Source organism: Suncus etruscus, chromosome 5, assembly GCF_024139225.1.
Source record: "Suncus etruscus isolate mSunEtr1 chromosome 5, mSunEtr1.pri.cur, whole genome shotgun sequence".
NCBI lineage: Eukaryota > Metazoa > Chordata > Mammalia > Eulipotyphla > Soricidae > Suncus > Suncus etruscus.
In genome coordinates this window covers 19,273,977-19,298,017 of record NC_064852.1, presented here as the reverse complement: position 1 = coordinate 19,298,017, position 24,041 = coordinate 19,273,977, and the positions used below count along the sequence as shown (strand labels likewise).

General features: G+C 54.9%; 2 protein-coding genes across 2 annotated transcripts in view; one reads left to right on the top strand and one right to left on the bottom strand.

Annotated features, from left to right (window-relative positions):
- Positions 1 to 5,137, top strand: part of SETX (senataxin) — a 51,720-nt gene extending 46,583 nt beyond the window's left edge. Inside the window, exons 22-24 of the mRNA XM_049774103.1 lie at positions 1,369 to 1,467; positions 2,188 to 2,275; positions 4,080 to 5,137. Of these exons, the coding sequence (XP_049630060.1) occupies positions 1,369 to 1,467; positions 2,188 to 2,275; positions 4,080 to 4,679 (787 nt within the window). The 3' untranslated portion in view covers positions 4,680 to 5,137. The remainder of the gene's footprint in view (positions 1 to 1,368; positions 1,468 to 2,187; positions 2,276 to 4,079) is intronic.
- Positions 5,138 to 14,002: 8,865 nt separating this feature from the next.
- The window catches only part of NTNG2 (netrin G2), a 47,960-nt gene continuing 37,921 nt past the window's right edge, over positions 14,003 to 24,041 (bottom strand). Inside the window, exons 4-9 of the mRNA XM_049774108.1 lie at positions 22,121 to 22,293; positions 21,180 to 21,203; positions 17,202 to 17,297; positions 16,148 to 16,315; positions 15,609 to 15,743; positions 14,003 to 14,824 (exon numbers count right to left, since the gene is read on the bottom strand). Coding sequence (XP_049630065.1) covers positions 14,589 to 14,824; positions 15,609 to 15,743; positions 16,148 to 16,315; positions 17,202 to 17,297; positions 21,180 to 21,203; positions 22,121 to 22,293 — 832 coding nt within the window. The 3' untranslated portion in view covers positions 14,003 to 14,588. The remainder of the gene's footprint in view (positions 14,825 to 15,608; positions 15,744 to 16,147; positions 16,316 to 17,201; positions 17,298 to 21,179; positions 21,204 to 22,120; positions 22,294 to 24,041) is intronic.

Genomic DNA, 24,041 nt, shown 5'->3' with positions numbered 1-24,041 from the left:
GCTTAGGGGACCATATGTGGTATTGGGGAATCGAGCCTGGGTTGATCTTGTGCAGGGTACATATTCTCCTCACTTGCTGTACTATTGCTCTGGTCTCTCAAGTTTCTTAACCTAGAAACTCAGATACTCCTCAGATTGACTTTAGGATAAACAGAAAATTTAAATAGACTTATAAGAGTAAAGAGATGGAATTAGTAATTAGAAAATTCACAAAAAGTAAAGTCTAGCACCCAGACTTTACTGTTCTTCTGAACAATGAGACTAGAAAGACAAAACCGGGTTACGGCTCATTGGTGGAGCACTTGCCTTGCATGTTTGAGACCCTGCTTGGGTTTGATCCCCAGCACTGCACACACACCCCAAAACAATGTCACCAGTCCTCCTCTTTTGTTTGGGGGACAGCATACCTATGTTTAGGGCTGTACACTCAGGGACACTCTTGGCAGTGTTCAAGGGACCATATGGTGTACTGGGGCTCAAACCTGGGTCGGCTCTTTGCAAAGCAAGCGCCCTCCTCACAGTGCTATCACTCTGGTTCCTGCCAGTCTTTCTGAAGCTCTTCTACTTTCCCTCATTTTCAGAACCTCAAATTACAGTGGGTTGATTGGCAGCTGGATTCCTCAATATGTTAAAGATTGTGCCCCCACACCAGGCAGGTGGAGGTTGTCTCAACATACAGTCAGCCAGAGTAATGCTTCCTCTGTACCTCATCTAGAACAAAGGGGGTCCCCACAGTCATCAGAACTGCTGGGGTCCAGATATTTGAACCTTGCATGCTTTGATGATAAAAGCACTCAGAGAGTAGAGCTTTACTCTCTAATCAAAGGCATCTGAGATCACACTTGACAGAGGTGGGACCTTTGGGCCAAAAAAGAATGACTGCACGCCCTCTTTCTTGGCAGCTTGTGTTAGATTTTCTTGCCAAAGCAACTCAGCAATAAGAAGGACGAACACCCCCCCCCACCCCCAACTACTTCCTTCTCCCCATAGCAGAGCAGCCCGAGCATTCACTGAATGGGTGCATCTGTCCCATATTGGCCCAGGCAGTGAGTGAAGTGTTTGTGTTTCAATACTGTGAAAAGTGATGCTGAATCTGGGAGGCCACGCCCATGACTTCACGGGGAGGGAGTGTTTGAGAGTGGTGGGGGCTTTAAGGGGAAATGGAGGTGCTTGGAGATCAAGTTCAAACCACTGAGGGTGCTGTTGAAAGTGATAGGAAATGACTTGGCATCAACATTTATTATAGGTTCTATACCTGTTTTCCTAAAAATCACACTAAGTGTTCTTTGGTAGCACATCAGATGTATACATTGTGGCGTGTGATAAAGTGGCCCCTTTTCTAGTAAATGTCTCCCCTCTGGTTCACAGACCTGCAGAAGTGGACACCGTAGATGGCTTCCAGGGGCGCCAGAAGGACTGTATCATTGTAACTTGCGTGCGAGCCAATTCCATGCCAGGCTCCGTTGGGTAAGTGCCTGCCTGGTCCCTGGTCTCTGGGACCAACTTTAGACCCATTGGTTTACTGGAGCTGTCAAGAGGCCCTGTGTTTTTACCCACTACACCTGGGTCTATTAATTGAACACAGTGAGCTCAGTTTCCAGGGGTCGGTGCGATGGGCCTCCAGGTCAGCCTGATGCCCCTCCATCCTGCATCTGTGTGTTTTCCTTGTCTGTGTGCCTTTGTCTTGTCTGTGTGCCTTCCTGGCTATTTTCTTCCCAAAGTTGCCGAGGACTCCGAGGGAGCTAGAAAGTCCCCGAGTCTCAGACTCTGGGACACTTTCTTACCTGTATTTTGCTTCTCATGAGAACAGATGGAATCCATAGATTGTATCCAGGGCCGGAAGGAAAACAGGAATTTCTCTGTTCCAGGAGTCAGGCCTTTGAGATTTGGAGGCACTGGCCACGCAGGTAGACAAGCTTTAGTTTCTGGGGGTTGTATAGATCCTTAAAATTTAGAAGAATGGATGTGTCAGATTTTGGGGGGTAGTTCTTAGATTTACATATCATACTGCCGAGAGTTTGTGCCATTTCACCCAAGTCCGAATGGTGGTGCCATCACCCCACAACATTGTGCTTGTCCTTCTTGGCTCACTGCCGTGCAGTGGGAGAGCCCAAAGAATCATCTGCCAGTGGAGACTAACGGAGTGTTTCTGTGAGAGAAGTGACGCTGTGTATCTCTCGAGCCTAGGTTTTTGTCCAGTTTGCAGAGACTGAATGTTGCCATCACGCGAGCCAAGTACAGCCTCTTCATCCTTGGGCATCTGAGAACCCTGATGGTGAGTGATGGCAGCGGATGGGGGATGGGGTCTGTGGTGGGGGATGGTGGGTGTGCCCAGTTCCAGTAGATGTAGAGCAGAGATTGGGTTTCTTTGCTGAGTTGGAACACTTTCTGAGTGACTAAATCCTGAGTCTTTCCCTTAAGTCCTCCAGCAACTCTCTGTAAGGAGAAGGAAGGAGACAGGGCACAGAACAGAGGGAAGCTAGGGCTTTTTCGATACCCAGAAACCCCTCAGCCTGCACCCATGTGCCCACAGAATGTTCTCAGGACGTCTTTGGGGGCACTGGGAGAGATTGGACAGCAGTTAGGGTGCCGGTGCCTAAGCCATTTTAGTACCACATGGCCTCCAGGATATAACTGGATGCTGCCTTGTGGGTTCCCACACTGCCAGGGTGGCTGAAGCCAGCAGCTCGTTGTCCTCAGACTCTAATTGAACCGAAGGCTCAGAAACTGAGACTAGCCAGTGGGGCCCCCAGGCCTCCTGAATACCTCTTGGAAGACATAATTAAAAAAAAAAAAAGATCACAATCTTCTGATTGGCTTTTGGCATCATCTCAAAACTGGCTCGGATTTCTCTAGCACTGAATCCGGGGCATTATGATGTACTGGGGCTGAGGCTGGCATTAAGCTATCTCATGCACTGCCACGCTGGGAAGAAGTGCTTGTCGGCAGGGAACCCCAGAAGCTGGTAGAGCAGCCTGAGGAGAGGTGGCTTGTGGTCTGCTCTAACCCTGATCTAAAGGTGACATCCAAAGGCAATTTCCAGTCCTGTCCCCACTGGATTGTTCCTTCTCGGCCAACTCTCACCATTCCTCTTACTTTACCCACCAGGGGGCACCCCAACACAGTTCTCAACTCTGATCCAACTCCAGGATCTTCAACTTTGGGTCCCCACAGCAAAGGAGATTTTGTTTTTTTAAAGTGTTGATCCAGAGACAATACAGTGGGAAAGGTGTTTGCTTTGCAAGCTGCCTGGGCTCCATTCCCAGCACCATATAGGGTTCCCTGAACCCTGCCAGGAGTGATCACTGAGCAAGAGCCAGGAGTAAGCCCTAAACACCACTGGATGTGACCCCAGAGCACAACAGAATTGCTCAAAAGTTAGTCTGGGAGCAGTTTTGTGCCTAATTGGAACCTGTGTGGAGTGGAAACGGAATGTCTGCACCTTGAGTCTTGCAGCTGGCAGGCGTGGCCAAGTTCAACGATGCGGGACTCTCAGGCTCCTGGGTGTTAGGAACCACCAGGGCTAGCCCACACGGCCCAGGAAGCTACAAGGTGCCACGGAGAGCCCCAGCTGTCAGGTTCTGAGCCCACTCTGTCTCCCTAGCCTGTCACCACCCCTCCCAAATTCTCTCTTGCTATAAGTGTATTTAATTATTTCAAAATGCTTGGGGAAGTGTCTGTTGAGGACAGCAGAGCTCTGAGGGCTGAAAGACAGTTTTCTTTTTTTCCCTGTTTTTTTTTTTTTGTTTGTTTGTTTTTATTTTTGGGCTCTGGTTTTTTTGTTTTGGGGCATGGCTCAGCTCAGAAATCATTCCTGGCAGGCTTGTGGGGGGACCCTCTGGGATTCCAGAGATCAAATCTGGGTTGGCCTCATGCAAGGCACACACCCTCCCTGCTGTGCTATTGCTCTGGCCTTGGCCTCTGAAAGACCATTTTTCCCTTGGGCATTATTTCCATGCAGTTTGAGTTTGGTTAAAGCTGACAGTAATGCCTGGTTCGTGATGTCTGGGCTGTAAGCACGCCCCCTGGACTTCAATCTCAGCTCAGGAAGCTGCACCCCTTATCCCACTCTGTTTCAGGACAGCACACATTGGAACCATCTGATCCAGGACGCGCAGCGGCGTGGTGCTATCGTGAAGACCTGCAACCGCAACTACCGGCACGATGCCCTGAAGATCCTGAAGCTGAAGAAGCCCAGCCTGCAGCGGAGCCTCACACACCCCCCTGCTGCCACTCCTGAGGCTGCCCGGCCCCAGGACGGCCTGCCCGGCTCCACTCTGGACAATGTGTCCGCCTACTACCTCACACCCCCTCCTGACTCTGGGGAGTCTGTGGTCCCCGCCAAGGACCCGGAGAAGTCGTCAGTGCAGGACCTTCCTCGGGATCCCCGCCTGCTTCGGAGACTGGGCATCTCCCTGGATCCCCGGTGCCAGAGCACACAGCCCCCCAGAGCCATCCTTGGGCAAGGGGAGCAGCCCACCTGCCTCGAGGGGCTGCCGGAGCTGGGTGGCACTTTGAACGGCAGCGGACTCGACCTACATGGGGTGCCAGGGGCCCCCAGGGTTAGTGACTTGCATGAATGGCACTCTGGAGGCACCTTCCCACAGAGGACCATGGACTGGGAAAAGAGGCACCTGCCCGAGGAAGATGGTCACACCAAGAGAAAGAGGCTCCTTTAGGGGGCCTGACCCTGCCCCGCCCTGTGCACTCTGTAGTGGCCCCAGCTCAGCAGACTCATGTCCCCGCCACCTTTTCTTCGGGGGCGGGTGTGCGGGGACCTGGAAGGTGCGTGGCCGGAGCTTATAGGGTGTTGACAGTGCCTCCTTCATAACATCTTTGAAGTTGAGGCTCTTTGGTAGAAAAGGAAGTTGGAAATGTAGAAATGTATATTTGTACAGCAAATACCAAAACCCTTAAAAAGGTTAGAACATCACTTTGGTTTCCCTGCCGAGAATGTGAATCTTCTTCCCTTCAGAACCAGATTCTTGAGACGGCAGTGCAGGAGTGAGAGGCAGGCGCCTTTGCTCTTGCTGTGGGGACCAACCTTGGGACAGTGGGTGGGGGAGAGAAGCAGATTGGGCCACTTCAGAGATCTTTGAAGGCCTCCTCCACTCAGGGCCCAGGGAGCTTATGTGGGGTGCAGAGTGAGCAAAGGCCCCGTGCGAGACGGCTCTCTGGGGTAGGAGGTGGCATCGCTGTGCCATGGGCTGCCAAATACCAGTTTTGTGCTGGGGTCTCTCGGGACATCATCTGGCTGGAGAAAGTGTGTGTTGGGCATTGCACTTAGCCCACGAACTCTGGATTCTGATGATGGGCAGCTGCCTGGGACCCGAAGGAAGAGGAAAAGGCGGCAAGCATGGTAGGATCACAGCCAGAGTGGACAGAGCAGGCCTGGGAGGTGCCGCCCACTCCCAGGGTCTGAGGCAGAGGGACATGCCCATGATCGGGTATGCGACCACCTCCAGACTTGAATAAATTGTACCACTAGTAATTGGCACTGCTTTTGTCAGCAAGCGGGGTTTCGCAGCCGTTAGAAAGTCCCTGAAGCAGCTTAGGAAGAGCTTTCAGAGCGGGATACTTGTGTGACCATAGTTAGACATTTCTCCTTCATTATGGACATTTCTCCTTCATTGTGACCGCTTCTACCACCACTCCTTAGGCCTTGGGTGTCTGCCCAGGTGGGCACACCTGGCCTCAGGGAGCCCCTACCTCAGCCCCATGCCGAGCCCTGAGCAAGACATGGAATTGAGGGGATCGGAGCAATAGTACAGCAGGTGTGTGTGGCCCCCAAACCAAAGCAAAACAAACAAAAAAAAGCAAACGGTATTACTGACATTTTATTCCGGAACCCCTGGCAGAGGCCCAGTCGGGAGTGAGTGGTGGAAGGGGCATCTTGACTGCCGCTGTCGCTGCTTCCACAAGCACAACTGACCGAACGTCTCTGGAAAGTCGTTCCCCTGGGGTTCTCACTGAGTGGGCCACCTTGGTCAGAGCTCAACTAGCAGTTATGGGGGGATGGTTAGCACCTGCCCCTCCCTGGGAGCTCAGTGCCCAATCCTCTGGCTCTCATCCATTCAGGCAGCCTGGCTGCTGAGTTGCAGCCTGGCGGTGGTGTTCCAGAAACTTTGACATTTTGTGTTGCCTTGAAATCAGTCCTTATTTTGCTACTTAGCATATGATTTACCTTGGGTTTTTTGTGCACAGTTTAGTTCAATGTTTTCATGTGTTATCAGGGGCACATTTGCTATGTATATGTGTATTACCTCCTGTAAATGAATTTTCTAACCAGAGTTTACTAAACTATTTTCTAAAATCAGCTCTCTGCCATGCGCCTGTTTATTTGTGCTGGGACTTGCAGGGTTCCTAGAATTTTCCTAGGTCCCCCCTGGGAAGGAGAACTAGCAGGTGGGGGGTCCTGGCTTTGAGCCCACTCAGCCCCTCGTTTTGTTCCAGGCCTTGGTGATGTTTGTATGGGTTGTTTTGCTCCATCCAGACCCTGCCTGCGGCCATTGGCCTCGTGTTTTGTTTTTTCAAAACTCAGCTCTTTAGGGGTCTTTCTGGGGTTGTTACGGTGCATCATACTAGTCACTATGTGCACTTTGGTTTGTCCAGCAGAAGCACCACTCTGGTGGGCCAAGACCAGGTGAGATGGGGGAGCCCCTGGGCCTTGCTCAGCCCAATGCAGTTACCAGAATGGACCCTGCGTGCTTGGTGTCGGCAGCACAGTGGGTTTGCCAGAGGCCGGGGGTTGTACTTGGGACCACAGGGTGGAGCAGGATGGGCACAACCCTGATTACCCCCACTAGGTCCCCACTGGGCCTGCTCCAGTGATGGCAGAGGAATTAATGATTTGGAAAAGGAAACTCAGCTTCCACCTGCCAGGAGGCACACAGGCTGTTGGGGGGGGGGGGCACACTACCAAGCCTATAGCAGAGACTGTGGTGCACTTAGGCCCACCCAAGTGCATGAGGCTTATCCTTTCCCCACATAGGGTGACTTCTGGAGATACTGAGGTGCCTGGAACTTACCTACTAGAGGACTGCACCTGGGATGCTAATGGGAACCAGGCAGCTGATCAGTGTTGCCATTCTGTGGTGTCTCTGGCCTCCCTACCCCAGAGCAGAGGTCACCCCAGGAAGGTGGGAGGCAGCAGCTTCTGCTGGAAGTCCCCTGGTGGCACCATGGGCCACCTGTATGGGACCACCACATTGGCCCTGAGCATGAGTTGAGGAGGCAGCGAGGCCCTGAGGAATGATTTGGAGGTGTTCTTGGGGCTTGGAAGATTCTGGAAGGGTCCTGGACATGTCCCATGACTGAGGAGGCTTTGGGAGCAGACATGGAGGTGGGATTGGGTATAGGTGAATGCATAGAAATGAACTTAATTCTTCTGAGGGTCATTGGGGCTTTGAGACCCTGTTCTAAAGACCAAAGAACCAGGCCACACCCAGAGCTGCAGGGGCAAAATGCCCCCAGATATGGGATGACATCTCCATTAAAGGACAAGCTGGAACCAATGTGTGGGCCATGTGTCATGACACTGCAGGTCGGGCCACATTCTCTGAACCCCAGTATCACTGCTGAGCCCCATTCCAGATGTTCTGATCTGGGGTCCTGGTGGTCATTCAAGAGCCGGAGAAGCATCAGAGAGTGGAGTCAAGCTGCTAAGATGTTTGTGATCAAGGCCAAGGGCTCTGGCTGTCTGAGGACCCAAGATGACTCTGGCTGGATGCAATCATGACACCCATGTGCAGGCTGACCCTGCTGACCCCTTGAACCTACATGTGGGGAGACTTTTCCCTGAGCTGAGCACTGTACTATGCCCTTAGGCTCCAATGTCCTTAACATTGGCGTTTGCCTTGCATGCATCTGACCTAGGATAGATTCCCCACCCCTCTGCATCCCATATGATCCTCCAAACCAGGGGGGATTTCTGACTGCATAGTCAGAAGTAACCCCTGAGCGTCACCAGGTATGCCCCAAAAACCAAAACCAAACAAAACAAAACACTATTGTCTTTGGAGGGAACTTCTGGACTATGGAATTCCCCACCCTGTTCAGAGGCTCTGAGTCTGGGTTAGCAGTGGTGGCTGGTTCACTGCCTTAGGTGGCAGGTACAGGAATGCAGAGCTAGGGGGAGTTTTGTCCCAGGGCTGCCAGTAGGGGTGTCTTGGGTCTCTAGCCCTGCCTGGTGGAGCAGGGTGCTCACCAATGTAGGGTCTCAGACCTTTCTGGAGGTAGATGAGTTGAGGGAGCCTAGACACAGCTCCCTCTCACACTCTATCTCTGTCAACCCCTAGGGCTGAGAGCTGTGTGGATCTGGTCCTCTCAGCTCCAACAACTCAGCCTTTCTGGAAGCTGTAGCTTGGGGATGCTGCTCCCAGAATTCTCCTGCCCTGAGGACGGGCCACAAGGGACACTTTGGAGGCCAGAAAGTCAATGTTCTAGCTCTGGGGTCAGAGGGACAGACACCCCAGATTGACGCCCTGGGCATGCCACAGAGGCTGCTGACCATGTCCTAGCTCTGTGTGCACAGAGCTGGGGCTCAGTGACAGTACCTGCCCCATGTGGGACATCCCGTCTCAAAAAATGGGGATCATGCCACTGTCTCCCACAGCTGGGGCTCTCCAGCTGCAGCCTTTATTCTTTCCCAGCTTCTGAATGTGAGGGGGCTGCCCTTCTGGACCCCCAGGCTCCTCCCTTTCCTTGTAGCCATATTATGGATCTAGATTGGTCCATGAATCCTGTGGCTATCACCACTGTTTATCTCCAGCTCCATGACACGTTCTCTGAAAACTCATGGAAGAGGATATTCTGACCTTATTCTGACCTATTTCATCCTAAACTGCATTCTTCAGGGTTTCAGTGAAAATCTCAGGAACTAAGGTGCTAGCTTAGCATGCATCTGACCCAGGTTCAATCCCCGGCACCCCACCTGGTGTTCTGAGCCCTGCCAGGAGAGTGATCCCTGAACTCAGGGCCAGGTATAGGCCCTACACTTTTTGGGGGTTTGGTTTGGTTTAGTTTTTGGGGGCCACACCCAGTGGCGCTCGGGGGGTTACTCCTGACAGGCTCGGGGACCATATGGGATGCTAGGAATCAAACCTAGGTCCGTCCTGGATCGGCTGTGTGCAAGGCTAATGCCCTACTGCTGTGTGCTCTCTCTCTCTCTCTCTCTCTCTCTCTCTCTCTCTCTCTCTCTCTCTCTCTCTCTCTCTCTCTCTCTGGTTTTTGGGCCACACTTGGCTATGCTCAGGGGTTACTCCTGGCTGTCTGCTCAGAAATAGCTCCTGACAGGTACGGGGGACCATATGGGACACCAGGATTCGAACCAACCACCTTTGCTCCTGGATCAGCTGCTTGCAAGGCAAACGCCGCTGTGCTATCTCTCCGTTTTTTTTTTTTTTGTTTTTGTTTTTGTTTTTGTTTTTGCTCTCTCTTGGGGCGCTAGGCCCTAAACTTTGTCCTGTGGAATCCCAAGTTGAAATTAGGAGATTTAAAGTTTCAGAGCGAATCCAGTGACAGACACTGGCCACCCATAGACTGAGCATCACTGCCTCGGGCTGGACCTTCGAAGTCACTGCCTGGGTCTTCCATGAATTTGGGACAAAGGGAGCCTGGACCTGCAGGGCTCTGTCAGGTGCTGGGTGCAAGTCTGTGAGGACAGGTACAGAGTGTCGTCACTTATATCTAAGCCTGACCAAGAAGGGACTAGCTACCAGAGCATGGCAGGACCCTGGGAGGACTCATAATAGGGGTAGCCCAGCACCTGGCGGCTGCATCTGAGGCAGATGGCACTTCCTTCCTGGTCCTGCTGCCCACATAAGTCCCATCCACCCAGGACTTCTGGGGCAGCCTCCTGCCCTGTTTCTCAGCCCTGGGCAATATGGCATCGGGTGTGTGGAGGTGCCACTTAGCTGGGACGACAGCCTTGCTGGCCTTGGCAGGAAACATCACTGTGGCACAGCCGGACATTCTGTTCTTCCTACTGACAGTCACACGTGTAGGGGTGTGATACAGGCACATACATGTACTCATGTATAGACGTGTGTGCGAGTACAAGTATAAAAGTGTGCTTTGTGTGTAGGGTACTTGCAGAAACCCCTAGATCTCGGTGTGTGCTGAGGTGCGTATGGACATACACGTACATGTATGTTGGGATGAGATAGACACAGTGGGGTTTCTCCCACGACTGAAGCCTAAAACATTCACCAGAACAGTAATGGAAGGTCTGAGAGAGAACACAGTGCGGAAGGTGCTGGCCTTGTGTGTGGCCAACCTGGGTTTGATACCTGGGTCACCATCTAGCCCCCCAAGCCTGCCAGGAATGATCCCTGAGCACAGAGCCAGGAATCAGTCCTGATCATGGCAAGGTGTGCCCCAAAGAAAAAAAATATATATTAAAAAAGGTGTGTGTGTGTGTGTGTGTGTGTGTGTGTGGTGTCTGCTTTTCTGTATACCTATGTCTAAAGGTCTCTGTATAGTTCTGTATTTGTATCTGTGTATCTTTCCCTTTATACTAATTTATGTATGTATCTTTATGTGTGTATGTCTGTTTTATCTGTGTGTTTTTGTGTCCATTTGTGTGTTCTCTTTGAGTTTATGTGTGTATATATGTAACTGTATCTTTGTATGTGTCTCTGCTTCTGTTTGTGCCTGTGTGCATCTGTGTTCTACATGTTTGTGTGTTTATGTTTCTGTGTGTGTTGTATCTGTGTGTCTGTCTAAATGTCTCTGCACCTGCATCTATGTCTCTGTGTGTGTCCGTTTCTGTGTGTTTTTCTGCATCTGTGTGTCTTTCTGCACCTGTGCCTCTCTGTGTCTGTGTAGGAGACATGGACTTGCTCTTTGGAGCAAACAGAATCTCTGGGATGCTAAGCAGGCATATGGACTTATCGTGCACCCCCTAATACCATGGGGCACCTGATTCAGCACCCCTGCTGTGCTTTAGGGTGTACTGCACTCCTGGGGTACTTTGTTTCCTTGCTTCGTTTTCTTTGTGCCCCTGGGTGGCTTTGCTCGCCATTCTGAGTATGTTGCCATGCCGTTCCCTGCCCCCCACACACACACTCAAGGCTATGATCCATCAAAAGGGTGGCGGCAAGTTAACCATTTCTGCCAGGGAGTGACGCCTCCTTTTCTACACCCCCCCCAAAAAAAAAACTTTGGAGCTGGGAACCCTGCAGGGAAGTTGGGGGAGCTTGGGAGTTAGTTTGCAGAGAAAATGGCTGATGCTGCTGGGGAAGCTATGCCACTACCAGCTTGTCCTTCCCCATGCCCATGGTCAGAGTCTCTGCTTTGGGGAGCTGCACCCCAAGGTAGGCTGGGGTGGGACAGTCACCTGGTGCTGCTACCCTAACCACAGGCAGACACCAAGAGCTGCTTTTGGGGAATATAAGGCATTTCCCCTGGGTTCTCGCTCCCTGACCTTGCCACCTGTGTTTGAAACAGGCACAGGCTGGCAGCTGGCTCCCTGACCACATCCAGCACACAGCTATGTTGGGGTGTGGAGTACAGGCATCCCAGAAGGGCCCCTTAGAAGAGGTGGTATAGAGGCACTGGTATCTGCCCAGTGGACTGCAGGATCTGCTGCAAAGAAAGGCCTTGCTCAATTCCCGGGGGCCCACCAGTGTCAATTCAGTGCATGTGGGGTGGATGTCCAGGGATGATGTCCTGGATGATATCCAGGAATGTCTCACCTGTGCAGCTTTAGGGAGAGAGCTGAGGGGGTCAGTCCCCCATGACAAAGAAGCTGCAGGCCCTTTCCTTGGGGAGAGTCCTCTGTGGGGGGCTGAGGCTGGGGGTTGGGCATCAGAGGAAGCAGAGGTCCAGGGGGGAAAAGCGTGGCCAGCCCACGGGCCCCCTTCACTTGGCTCTCTCCCCCACTGCTGCCTGGGAGATGTCAGTGTTGCAAACGGCCAGCAGCCACATTCCCTGTGCCCTGCAGCTGAGGTCGGTCCCAAGGCTTCCTTGGGGACTGGCTGCCACTCTGATGGATGATGTTCCACCTACTCGGCCGCTGATGCTGAGTGAGTTCTAGAGGCACTAGAGGCCAGCACTGCCTCCCTCTGCAGGGTCCTCACTCAGGTGACACCAGTGCAAGCCGGGGACAGAGCAGGAGGAGGAGCTGTTGGCTCTGGCCTAGAGCCCCCCTCTGGGAGTGCTCCACCCCTCAGTAGTGCTACTAAGACCCTGTGCCCACTTATGCATGCAGCAGCCATGAGACAGTATCCCCAGATGGCACTGAGATAGGCACGGCTCCGGGACCCAGTACCTGAGGTTTTGGGGCCACACCTGGCTCTGTGCTCAGAAATCACTCTCGGTAGGCTCAAGAGTAGCATATGGGATGCTGGGAATCGAACCTGGATTAGCTGAACCCGGATCAACCTCCTGCAAGGCAATCACTCTCCTTGCTGTGCTATATTACAGGTCTGGTCCCCTCATGAGTGGGAACTCTCATTCTGGCCTGACCTCTCCCTTCCAGGTGGGGTTCTGCACGGCACATCCTAAGCCCATCCTGGCCAGAGGGAATTGGACTTCCAGCTGTGTGTGGCAGTGTATGCATACGTGCACATGCATGTTATGAGCGTACACATCTATGCATATATGAATGTGCAGGCAGATAATGCATGTTTGTACTCAGTGGATGTGCAAACATGGACAGAACATGCTTGCACATGCCATACACATATGCATCATCCTGTACCCTCTGGCTGGCAGCCAAACGCGTCCTGCTGCCCCTGGGGGTGAACTGAGGCTTTGTCCTGTTTCCTGCAGGGCCATGTTAGGTTCTCAGCTCTGGGCTGTGTTAGCAGTGTTTGGGAGGGGCGCAGCACAGGAGGAAGGGCTGGATCAGGAAGTAACAGCTCAGGGTCAGAGTCCTGTGTCTCTTTGGCGGGGAAGCTGCCCCAGGTCTGCAGTGCGTCAGGGGTCCTTGCTTCTCACTACCAGGTCCCGGCCAAATGTGGCCACCTCCCCACTGAAGAGGCTGGCTGGCACCTCCTCCTGGCAGAGGGAGAGAGGATAAACAGTGCCCCCAACTTAGCTACCCAAGACTTGCTTGGGGAAAGGCAGGGAGTCTTTTCAGTAACGTTCTAGAAGCATTTCCCGACATCCACCCTCTCCACACATCCCTCAATGGCCAGGGCCACTCCTGCCAACAGGAGTTCAGAGCTGTGTGAATGCAGAGAGGGGAGTGGACCCAGAAAGGGCCTGAGAATTGGGGTGGCCAGGAGGGTATGGCCTTTAGCCCAGAGGTGCTGTGGGACGTGTTCAGCATCAAGATCTCATACCCCCCTTGTGACCTTCAAGGTCAAATTGGGAGCCACTGCTGGGTGGGGGAGTCTCAGGGAGGGAACAACTAGACTCATATGCTATTCATGGGTGCAATTTTACCAGAGGTAGGAATGCAGTGTGGGAGTGCAGAGAACATCCCACACACCTCCCACCCCACACACATACCCCAAGAGCTCTAAGACTGTGGGGACCATCCCCAGGCACACTTTTCAGTCCTTCCTCTCCCAACTAATAGGTCACCCCTGGTCCTGAGGCTAGCTCCTGCTGGACATGAGGGAGAGAAGGGGAAAGGGACAGGTTTTGGGGGGACTTGCAGTTGCCCCATCTTGCCAGCAGGGGGACAGCCACAGCATCCTGAGCCTGGAAGCCCTAACACCCAGCACTGGACTTGGAGCTGCGAAGTCTGCAGCCGCCGCCCAGGGCAACCAAGGGCCGGGCTGGCCTTTGGGGCTGTTCCAAGAACCAGCAGAGAACCGACTGCTCCAATCTGGGGCCTTTCCAGCGAAGTGGTTCACGTGGGAGGAAGCAGGCAAGCCACACCATCGTGTGTGTGTGTGTGTGTGTGTGTGTGTGTGTGTGTGTGTGTGTGTGTGTGTGTGTGTGTGTGTAAGGGGGTTGTCCCCTCCGCAGTGGAGCAGCTTCTCTTCACACACTCAGGCCTACTGGTGCGAATAAACAAACAGGCAGAGAACAGAACCCTGGAGGGAGGTAGCCCTGAGCGACCTTTTACTCTGGGCGGGCAGGGCCACCAGCCAGCCGTGGCCACTGGTTGGAAAGTTTGAGGGGGTGAGAATAGGGTTACCCCCCCCCTAACTGCGTGGTAAATACAAACAAAAATAGTTCTCTACAAAACAAAGGTCCCAGGCGCCCCCCACCCTTTTTTCCTAAATTGATCCCCAGCGGCCTAGATGCACACTGGGGCCTGGAGGTGGTGGCGAAGGAAAACAATAGAAAAGAGAATCAAGAGAGTCAGCGGTTAGTGGGGGGAGCGACTGCTGGCTGGTGGGGGAGCCAGGGCAGGCGCTGTGGGGACCCCCCTGCACCCCGGCAACAGTCGTGTGTGTTTGGGGATGGGGTGCTGCAAAGGGCCAGGCCTGGAGCAGAGCTTCTTCCCCACCCCTTCTGTCCCACCGCTTGCAAAAAAAATAATAATAAAATAAATTAAAAAAAGAATAACCGGGCAGCGGATAATAGAAAAAACTGAAGACCGAATCGCAGGCCAGGCAGGCCCCGGCGCCCCGCTTCAGTAGCACCTCAGTCGCACCCCAGGGTGCCCGGGGTGGGGGCGCAGGCGCTCAGCAGGCCAGGCGGGCGGCCAGCCCCAGCAGCAGCAGGCAGCCGAGCAGCGTGGCGGGGCGTGGGGCGTTGCCGGGCGCGCGATCGCAGTCCAGGCCGCCGCCCTCGTCGTCCGGGCCGCAGCGTGGCTGCTCGCAGCGCACGCCCGTGTAGCCGGGCGGGCAGGCGCAGTGCTGGTTCTGCAGGCAGGTGCCTCCGTTGGCGCACAGCAGCAGGTCGTCGTCGCACACGTTGGCTGCGGGAGGGAGAAGAGGCGGGTGAGGCTGGGAGGCGACTCTGGGGGGCCCCTGGGAACCTGGTTGGGCCCCGATTTCCTCCTGATCTCGGCCCGATCGGTCGATCGATCGCTGCATCTCCTCTCCCTCCTGCCCGGGCTTTGCAAAAGCCCTTCCAGCCTTGGCTTGTCCATGCCAGGCATTTATCTTCGCTGGCCCCGGGTCCCACGAATTTCCTCCCCAAAGCGGAGAGAAACCCCTCGGCACCCCCAGGCAAGCTCCAGCCCACCTCCAGCTCCTCTAGGCTCCCCCAATGCTTCCAAAGACCCCCGGCTTGTAAATATCACGACCAAGCGACTCTGCATAGGCCCAAGCCCCGCCTCTGGGAATTTCACATCCGCCCCGCCCCGCCCCGCCTCGCCTGGAGTCCTATTGGTGTGTTCAGGCCACGCCCCACTGTAGAGCCCGCCTACCCCTGCACATCACCCAATCTTGCCCGCTCTCACTGCCCTGGGACACGCCCCTTTTGGGTTGGCCACACCCACTCCAGACTCCCAGTCCCGCCTGTTTCCACTGTCCTGGGACAAGCCCCTTCTGTGTTAGCCCCACCCCTCCCCTGGAATCCATTGGTGGCTTTAGGCCACGCCCTACTTTAGAACCCTCCCACCTCCTCACATCACCCAATTCCGCCCGCCTGGACACGCCCCTTCAGGTTTAGCCACGCCCATTACCGCCTCCGGGGACCCGCCTTTCTGGGTTTGCCACGCCCACTCCCTACTCCCGCCCCCCGGCCGTGGCACTCACGGTAGCAGCCCTGGCGCCAGTAGTGCGTGGGGAGGCAGTCGTCGCACTTGGGCCCTGCCGCGCCCTCGCGGCACTCGCAGAAGCCGGTCTCGTTGCATCGGTCGTGCACGGAGCCGATCTGGTTGCAGTTGCACTCTAGCGGGGTCGGACACAAGCAAACGGGGACGGGTCAGGGGGTCCTGCGGCCATGGGCCCCCCTGGAATGGGCTCCGAGGGCTCCGGCCTCCCTGCCAGCTTCCACTGCCCCTGCCCCTTCTCCAGAGGCCAAAGTCTACCTGGGGGGGGGAGGGTATAATGTGGGAACAGGGACCCTGGGGAGACAGCAGGGTGGTGGGGAACCCTCTGGACTGGTGGGTGTTGGCCTTTGGGGGGCTGATTTGGGACGGGACTCAACTCCTCTACAGAAGGGGAGACTGAGGCCCAATGGCACAGCCCGTCAAAACGAAGGCCGAGGCATGCCAGGGGCCTAGGAAGATGGAAGCGAGGCTACTGGCTCTGCATTTCCCTGGGCTCAGGGCCCAGTGCTCCCTCACGCTCACCGATGCACACGTTCTCGTCGTCCAGCTCAGCCGAGCCGTTGCGGTAGTAGCCCAGGCGGCAATGCTGGCAGTGCTGGCCCCGCGTGTTGTGTTTGCAGCTGACACAGGTCACCACGTTGAGGAAGTCGATGTAGCTGCAGCGGTTGGAGTGGCCGTAGCACTCGCAGTCTGGGCCAGCAGGGCGGGAGAGACGCCAGGGTCAGTGAGCTGAGAAACGCAGCTGTCCCGCTGCCGCCACCACACCACCCTGCACATTCCAGGAAACTGAGGCACAAGGACACGGTAGAGCCAAAGGAGGTCATGCAGGCCAAGAGGAACTCTGGGTCTCAACCAGCAATGTCCCCCCACCCTCACCCCCTAGGGCCCACCAAGGGACATCTTCAGGATGCCCACGAGATGCGGGAGATCCATGCAGGAGATCAGAGAGGGTCCATGCAGGTCATGTGGGTCATCAGTATGAGGCCCTCAGCTTCCTCCAGCTGCTGATTTGGAGGGTGGGGAAGGTGATACCCAGCCATTGCCCTCTCACTTCAGGGAGGCCCATAGGCCTGTTTGCACCCAAACATTCTAGGACTGAGCTCCTCCCCACCACAACCTTGCTTGGGTAGCCCTTGGCACCCCCTGGGTCAACCTCCCCCCTTCTGATTTCACTAGATTTGTCCTGTGATTCCCCCCCCCCACTCCACCCCTGGAATGGGGCTTTGAGCCAGAGTTGGGGGGCCTTCATTTCCCCCGAAGACCCAGCTCCCCACCATGATAGCCCAAGCCCTGCCGCTTTCCCTCCAGTCCCAAGAACAGCACCCATGACCCAAGTTCCAGATCTGGCTATACAACAAAATGCTTGCCCCTGGGCTCCCATCCCTCCCGGGAGCCCGCTGGGCTATTTCTGGCGGCTTTTCTGCCGGCCTGGAGTCTGCCCACCCTGCCGACAGCTGACTCATGTGCTCCCACTCCCTTGGGAGCACTGTGGGGAGCAGAGCTGCCGCTCACCTTGACCCAGCTGCCAGCAGAGGTGCAGGAAAGAGGGCAGCCCCCCCTGCTGAGGGCCTCTTACCTTGGGAGACTTCACTAGGAGCCACCTGGGGAGGTTTGGGCCTGGACTGGAAAGGGCTGGAGGCCTTGGCAGGCACAGGGGTGGTGGTGCGTGGAGCTTGGAGAGATTAGAAATGAGCTTGTTGATCAGCCTGGGCCTGCGGAAAAGTCCAGCAAGGTCTCCCAAGGAGCCTGGGGACACTGACCACATTGCCCTCACATTTGGGGTTACTGCACCTCCAGGAGCTTACAGAACCGGCCCTGCCTGGGGCCCCGAACCCTCGCCCATGGGCAGTGTCCAAACCTTTTGGTGCCTTTTGTTTTTTTTTTTTTTTTTTTTTTTTTTTGGGTCTCACCCGGCAGTGCTCAGGAGTTACTCCTGGCTCCATGCTCAGAAGTCGCTCCTGGCGAGCACGGGGGACCATATGGGACGCCGGGATTCGAACCGATGACCTTTTGCATGAGAGGCAAACGCCTTACCTCCATGCTATCTCTCCGGCCCCAAGGTGCCTTTTGTTTTAGTGCTGGGAGTGGAACCTACGGTCTTACACTTGTAATACAAAGGCCTATCTCTGAACAGATGCCCTTTTGTGTGTGGGGGGTGGGGTGGGGTTGGGGCCACACCTAGTGGCCTTCAGGGGTTACTCCTGTCTCTGCACTCAGAAGTCACTCCTGGCAGGCTCGGGTGACCATATGGGATGCCGGGATTCGAACCGGAGTCTGTCCAGAGTTGGCCATGTGCCAGGCAATCGCCATACGAAAATGCTACTGTTCCATTCCCAACAAATGCCCTTCTTGTTTGTTGTTTTCGGCTTAGATCCCACCTTGAAGTCGAAAAACCCGGAGTCTGAATCCAGTGCTCAGGGCTTTGCGGCTTGAGGTCCTTTGCTCTAGCCAGAAGTGAGTCCTTTACCAGCCGGGGGTCTACCCCACAGCCGTGCCCAGAGTCTCTGGGAGGACTGACCCTCAGCAAGCTGCTGACAGAGGGACCTGGGAGCTGGCAGGGCTCAGTGGCCTTGGCTGCCAGGGTGAGCAGGGCCTAGGCTGCGACTCTTTCTCCAACTCCTCCCACTGCCTGGTGCTTCTCCCGTGGGTCCCCTTAGGGCCTCAAGTCTCCCTCACACTGACCCACAACTTTCTGTTGTCAGTTTGGCTCTCCTTCACTGTCTGGCACTGCCACCTGTGGTGCCACCTTCTCCCTCTCTGTCCTTCTAGTCATCTCTTGCCTCAGCTGAGCCTGAGCCCCTCTGGGTCCAAAGACTGGTGGCATTCTCCAGGACCTACGAGATGAGGTGGGCAGGCCCCCCGTCCCCAAGCTGCCACTTCTGAAAGGAGGGCCACCAGGCTCGGCTCCACCCACTTTCTGCAACCAAGGACGCCCCCAATGCTGGGCGACTGGAAATGGCCTATCTCAGTCTTGGCAGAAGGCGAGAAGAAACCAGGTTATTTGAGGGGAGTGCTGGGCATACCCCCTAAACACGCCTCTCCTCCCCAGCCACCAGGCCCTAGAAGCAGGGGATCCAGCTACAAGAGCCAAACTGAGTTCGAATCTACAGGGTGGGGTAAGTGTCTACACTCCTGAGCTTGTGACAGGCATGTGTGAATTAGAAGCCAGAGAGGCAGAGCCACGAGGTCTGGGAATTTGTATGTAGGGCCCCTGGTATGTGTGTGTGGGGTCCCCACTCTCCATGATCCTATTGCAGAGTGCTGGCTTCTGTGTGATGGAGTTGGGCTTGGGGCTTCCAGACTCCCGGCCACACCATCATGGGGCCACTTTTCTCTTTTTTTTTTTGTTTGTTTGTTTGTTTTGGGCCACACCCGGTGTTGCTCAGGGGTTACTCCTGGCTATCTGCTCAGAAATAGCTCCTGGCAGGCACGGGGGACCATATGGGTCACCGGGATTCGAACCAACCACCTTTGGTCCTGGATCGGCTGCTTGCAAGGTAAACACCGCTGTGCTATCTCTCCGGGCCCGGGGCCACTTTTCTCATCTCCCCAACTTGAGCTTCTTATCATCAGGGACCCCAAGGTGCATCACCTCACAATGCCTGTCTCCAAGTGTCAGGCCAGAGCAGGGATCGCTGACAGACGGTGGGAAGGGCTTTGATGAGTCTCAAAGGACAAACCCACAGGGTCAAGAGGACTCAGGGTTAGGGGCCCTGGGGAACAGTCTTTGGCAAGTAGACACTGATGTGGGGCTCAGGAAGAGGCTGGACCTCCATCAGAGCCTACCCTGAAGTTTCTTCCTTTCTTCGAGCACCTTCTCCCATCTGGCTTGGCAAGGGCTTTGGGTTGAGCTGCTTCATCTGTGGCCATGGGGAGACCACTAAGTGGGGTGGGGGGCATCTGGGGCTTAGGAACAGGAGGTGCCTGCTAAGAAGCACTGGGTGGGATTGGGGGATGCCAGCTGGCCAGGAGCACACTCGTGAAAGCAGATGGAAGGTCAGTCTGTTTTGGTGGAGTAGGGGAGATATGCAAGCCAGGACCCCAGGGAGTCGGGTGGGTGCCTGGACAAAAGCCAGCAATGAGTTCCTGCTTTTTGGGATCTTTTCCTTTTCCTGCCCCCTCACTTCTACTGCCTTTGGGGCTTCCTGAGCTCTGGTCCCTCCCCTGTGGCAGGACTGAGAGTGTTTGTATACAAGGGGGCAGGTATACAAACTGACCCCCTGTCCATATTCTGCACCCCCACTCCAGACTCACTGCCCTGATCCCCCAGAAGGCTGCTAGGTCCCTGATGTTGATCCTGTGTGGGCTCAGAGATGGGGCACTTAGATGATAGTAGTTTCCTTGTGTAAGCATGGGAACCTGTGTGACAGTGAGAAGTAGGCCTCGCACCACATCCCAGGATCACATTTGCCTGTCACAGGCTCGGCAGAAAAGGGCAAGTTTCAGGGAGCAAAACAGCAAAGCTTGGGGTTCCCAGAGTCACCCCATCTTTCACCACAAAGTGAATTCCTAGATCAGGAGGATGCAAGAAAGCCAATAACCCTGTCCTCCCCTGCCCCTACCCCCTGTGTCCTGCCCCTGTGGGGAAGAGGGACTTTTCCAGGGTCAAACACACCCAAGCCCGCTATTATTTTGGAAGTCTGGCCAGATGCTCACTATATTCTTCACCCTGCTCTGTCCTTCTGGGGCAGCAGTTGGGAGTGAAGCCCTGCTCTGAGCAAACTTTATGGAGTCTTCCTGCCACTGGGTACCCTTCTGAGTCACCCATGTTGAGGTCCCCTGCTGAGGTACAGGGGGAAGGCAGTTCTGGGGCGTGCCTGCCTTGGCCCCATGAGGAAAGGTTCCCTGACAGCCCAGCTCCCTATGAGTCAAGATAGGGACCAGGCCCAGGTGGCTGGGCCCGACAGATGTCCTCTGTAAACTGTGGAGATTGGGGCCTGATTATGGGCAGGGCAAGATGGGGGAACCCTAGGGCTTTGGGAATGGGGATTTCTGTGGGAGCTGCAGCCACTGGCGAGGAACAGACCAGAAGAGCAGAGAGGGGTGGGCTGATAGGGGTGGGACCCCAAGATCCAGCTTCTTTCTGTGTCTCCTGGTGCCCCTTACGGTTCCATCTCAGGAGGTGTATGCCCCAAAACGTGTTTCTGAGGCTGGGACAGGCCAGCTACTGGCTAGGGGCTTGGTCATGGGCCAGGAGTGGGCCAGGGCCCCAAGTCTGCCTTGATGCCTCACGATGTGCCCTAGCCCCGTTCAAGCCCCACATGACAGGGCTTTGGGGGAGAAGGAATCCTACACTTGCAAAGCAGGATGAGCTCAGGTTCGGAGAAGTATGGTGCAGAGCCCCCACATTTCAGAGCAGCAGTAAGGAAGCAAGAGGGGCTCAAAAACTGGGTGCACTCTGAGGAGAGAGAGCTCAGGTTTGGGAAAAGAGAAGCAGGGTGCGGAGTCCCCCACATTTCAGAGCAGCAGGAAGGAAGCAAGAGGGGCTCAGAAGCTGGATGCACTCTGAGGAGGGGGAGCCCATCTTTCCTCCCAGCACACAGTCTGTACTTACTGCCAACTGAACCTGCAGCAGCACCTGTGGAGAGAGAGGCGGGTCAAGGGTGCCCTGCAGGGCATGGGGTCCCTGTGGGGCACACACTCTGGTGTTAGGCCATTGTGGGCTCTGCTCCTCTCCCTGGGTTTGTGATTTTATGAAGATGCCTCTGGAGGAGGCTGGGGCTCCCCCAGGGTGTCAAGTCCTGGACAGGGATGGGTGTACCCCAGGATCACTCCCTGGTCTAGCTGAGTTGAGAGGAGATGAAGATGTGTACACATGGATCAGGGGGACACAGGCATCAGGGGCTACTAGACACAAAGGCACCACGGGAAGGCCCCCCCCCCCCGAAAATGTCAGCAGGAGGCAATAGCAGCCTCTAGGATGCAGATTCCCCCACCCCAGCTCCCCACTGCCTTGGGTCAGGGAAGGCCGAGCACAGGGCGTCTCCTCGGTCTGGGATTCAGGGCTTGAGGGAAAGAGTCTGCAGAGTGCAGGCTGAATTACAATGCCTGCAGGTGGAAAAACAGGAACACTCACACGAGGACACGCAACTTGTATTCATACATGTGCTTGTGTGTACATGCCGTGCCCATGTTTATGTTTTTACTAGGTGGTGTATGACACGTGTCTATGTGCCGGGCATATATGTGGCCACATGTTTGTGAGCATGTACACAACTGCATCCCCATCCCGTATATGCATTTGAGCACTGCACACGCAAATGCCCCTGTATTAGCATGTGCATATGTATACCTATACTTGAGCGCATGGTATCTGAGCACACACGTGTGGATGTGTGTATTCAAACATGTATGCAGCTTAGTGTGACTCTACCCGAGTACCCCTGTGCACAGGTGTGCCTGTTATCCAGCATCTCTGTACACGGATGTCCTGCCCCACAGCTCTGGGCTGACGGCAGCACCCCGGGGACTCAGCAGCTGCTCCGTGGTACCTACAGGCATTGGGCGAACCATGAGGCAGCGGCAGGTAGGAGCCGGCGCGCCAGGAGCGGGTGCGGAAGTTCTTCTTGCACTTGCCGCAGTCGGGGCCTGTGGTGTTGTGCTCGCACTCGCACTGCAAGCTGCCCTCGCGCACCGAGCACAGGTTGGCATGCAGATTGCATTTACACCTGCACGGGGCAGAGACAGCAGAGCCTAAGCACAGCCAGGCTGGGCGGAGAGTGGGCGACACCTGGGCATGGACTCCACTTCGGGGGTCCCAGGGCCTCCTCAGCCAGGAGGTGTTCAGGAAGCTGAGGTGACCTTTGCCCTCAGTGCTGGCTCAGTCCCAGGAGACCCCCGAGGGCAGACAAGGGAAGTCCTGCCCACCCATCCCCACACCCCTGTTGCTCCCTCCACTTATGTATTATTCATTCACGGGCTGAAATATTCATGGGCAACTCATTATTCTGGAAACTGGTAAATAAAGAGAAAGATCAGGCATTTGTCCTGCCTGTCCTAGGGAGACGGTACCTCAGGCAACCTCTAGATGTGAGGGGAGGCTGCTTTCTAGAAGCTTCCAGCTCAGAATTGCATAGGGTAGGAGAGAACTCAGAGGGCTCCATTTAACACCTGCTATTCACTAAATAAGTACATGAGGCCTATAGAGACAACTGGAATAGCACAGAACACACGAGCACAGACACAGACATAGGCATACAGGTACAGACACACAAATACACGCACACACACCATGTATATGTAGACATACACCACAGATGTGTACACACAGATAGACACAGACACATGCTTACATAGACACACAGACAGGCATACAGACACACGAAGACATAGAAAGACATGTACACACATGAAAATATATGTGTACAAAGGTTTACCCAGATACAGATACACACAAATACACATATGTACACAGACATACACAGGCCAGAGAAACACTTCCCCACAAAAGGATACCATCCCCACCCCTGCCCCACCTCCCAGTCTCAGCAATACAAGCTGAACTGGAACCTGATCAAGTCCCTGGGCCTAGCTACCCATTTCCAGGAATCAGAGGCCAGCACAAGGCAAGGGTGAGCTCACAGGATGCATGCAGAGCCAAGGCCTGCATTCAGGCTGTGAATGGCCAGGGGGACCAAAAAGAGGAAGGACAGAAAGGACAAGATGAAGGGATAGGACAGGAAGGAGGAGGAACTGGAAGGGGAGGAGGAAAGACAAGAGGGGAAGAGGGAGGATGGGATAAAGAGAAGGGAGGATGGGACAGGAGGAGGAAGAATGGATCAGGAGGAGGAACAGGATGGAGAGGAAGGAGGTAGGGATATAAGGAGGAGGAAGGATGATATGGGGAGGAGGGAGAATGGGACAAGAAGAAAGGAGGACTGAAGGGGAAGGAGAAAGAACAGGACAGGAGGGTGAGGAGGACAGGGAATGAGGAAGGACAGATCAGGGAGGAGACACAAGTCTCTGCCAATTTAGGGAACTCACAGTGACCTGCTCAGATCATCTCTGCCCACCAGCAAACCCAGCACTGACTGATGCTCACAGTGTTGGCAGATGAGCCTAGCTCCAGGCATGGAGAGGGGGACGTGGTGGGGTCCCTTGCCCAAGCATTGCTTAGGTTTCAACCGTCCTTATTTTCAGAAAGTCCCACTGAGACTCCCGCAGCCATGGCAATCAAGCCGATTCTGGGATCCTTGGGGACAGAACCTGGCTGGGGACAAAGGTAGACAGCAAAAGCCACAAGTCGACAGCTGCTGAGTGAGGTGGGGATGGGTCCCGTCAGTTCAATCTTCTTTTGCCTCATGTTGGAAGCTCCCCCACAGCCAGTTAGAGCCAGCTCTAGACTCGGGCCATCGCCCAGGTAGATCGTCAATATTTGCCAAACGCAAATTGCAGAAGAATGTGTGAAGGAAGAGCC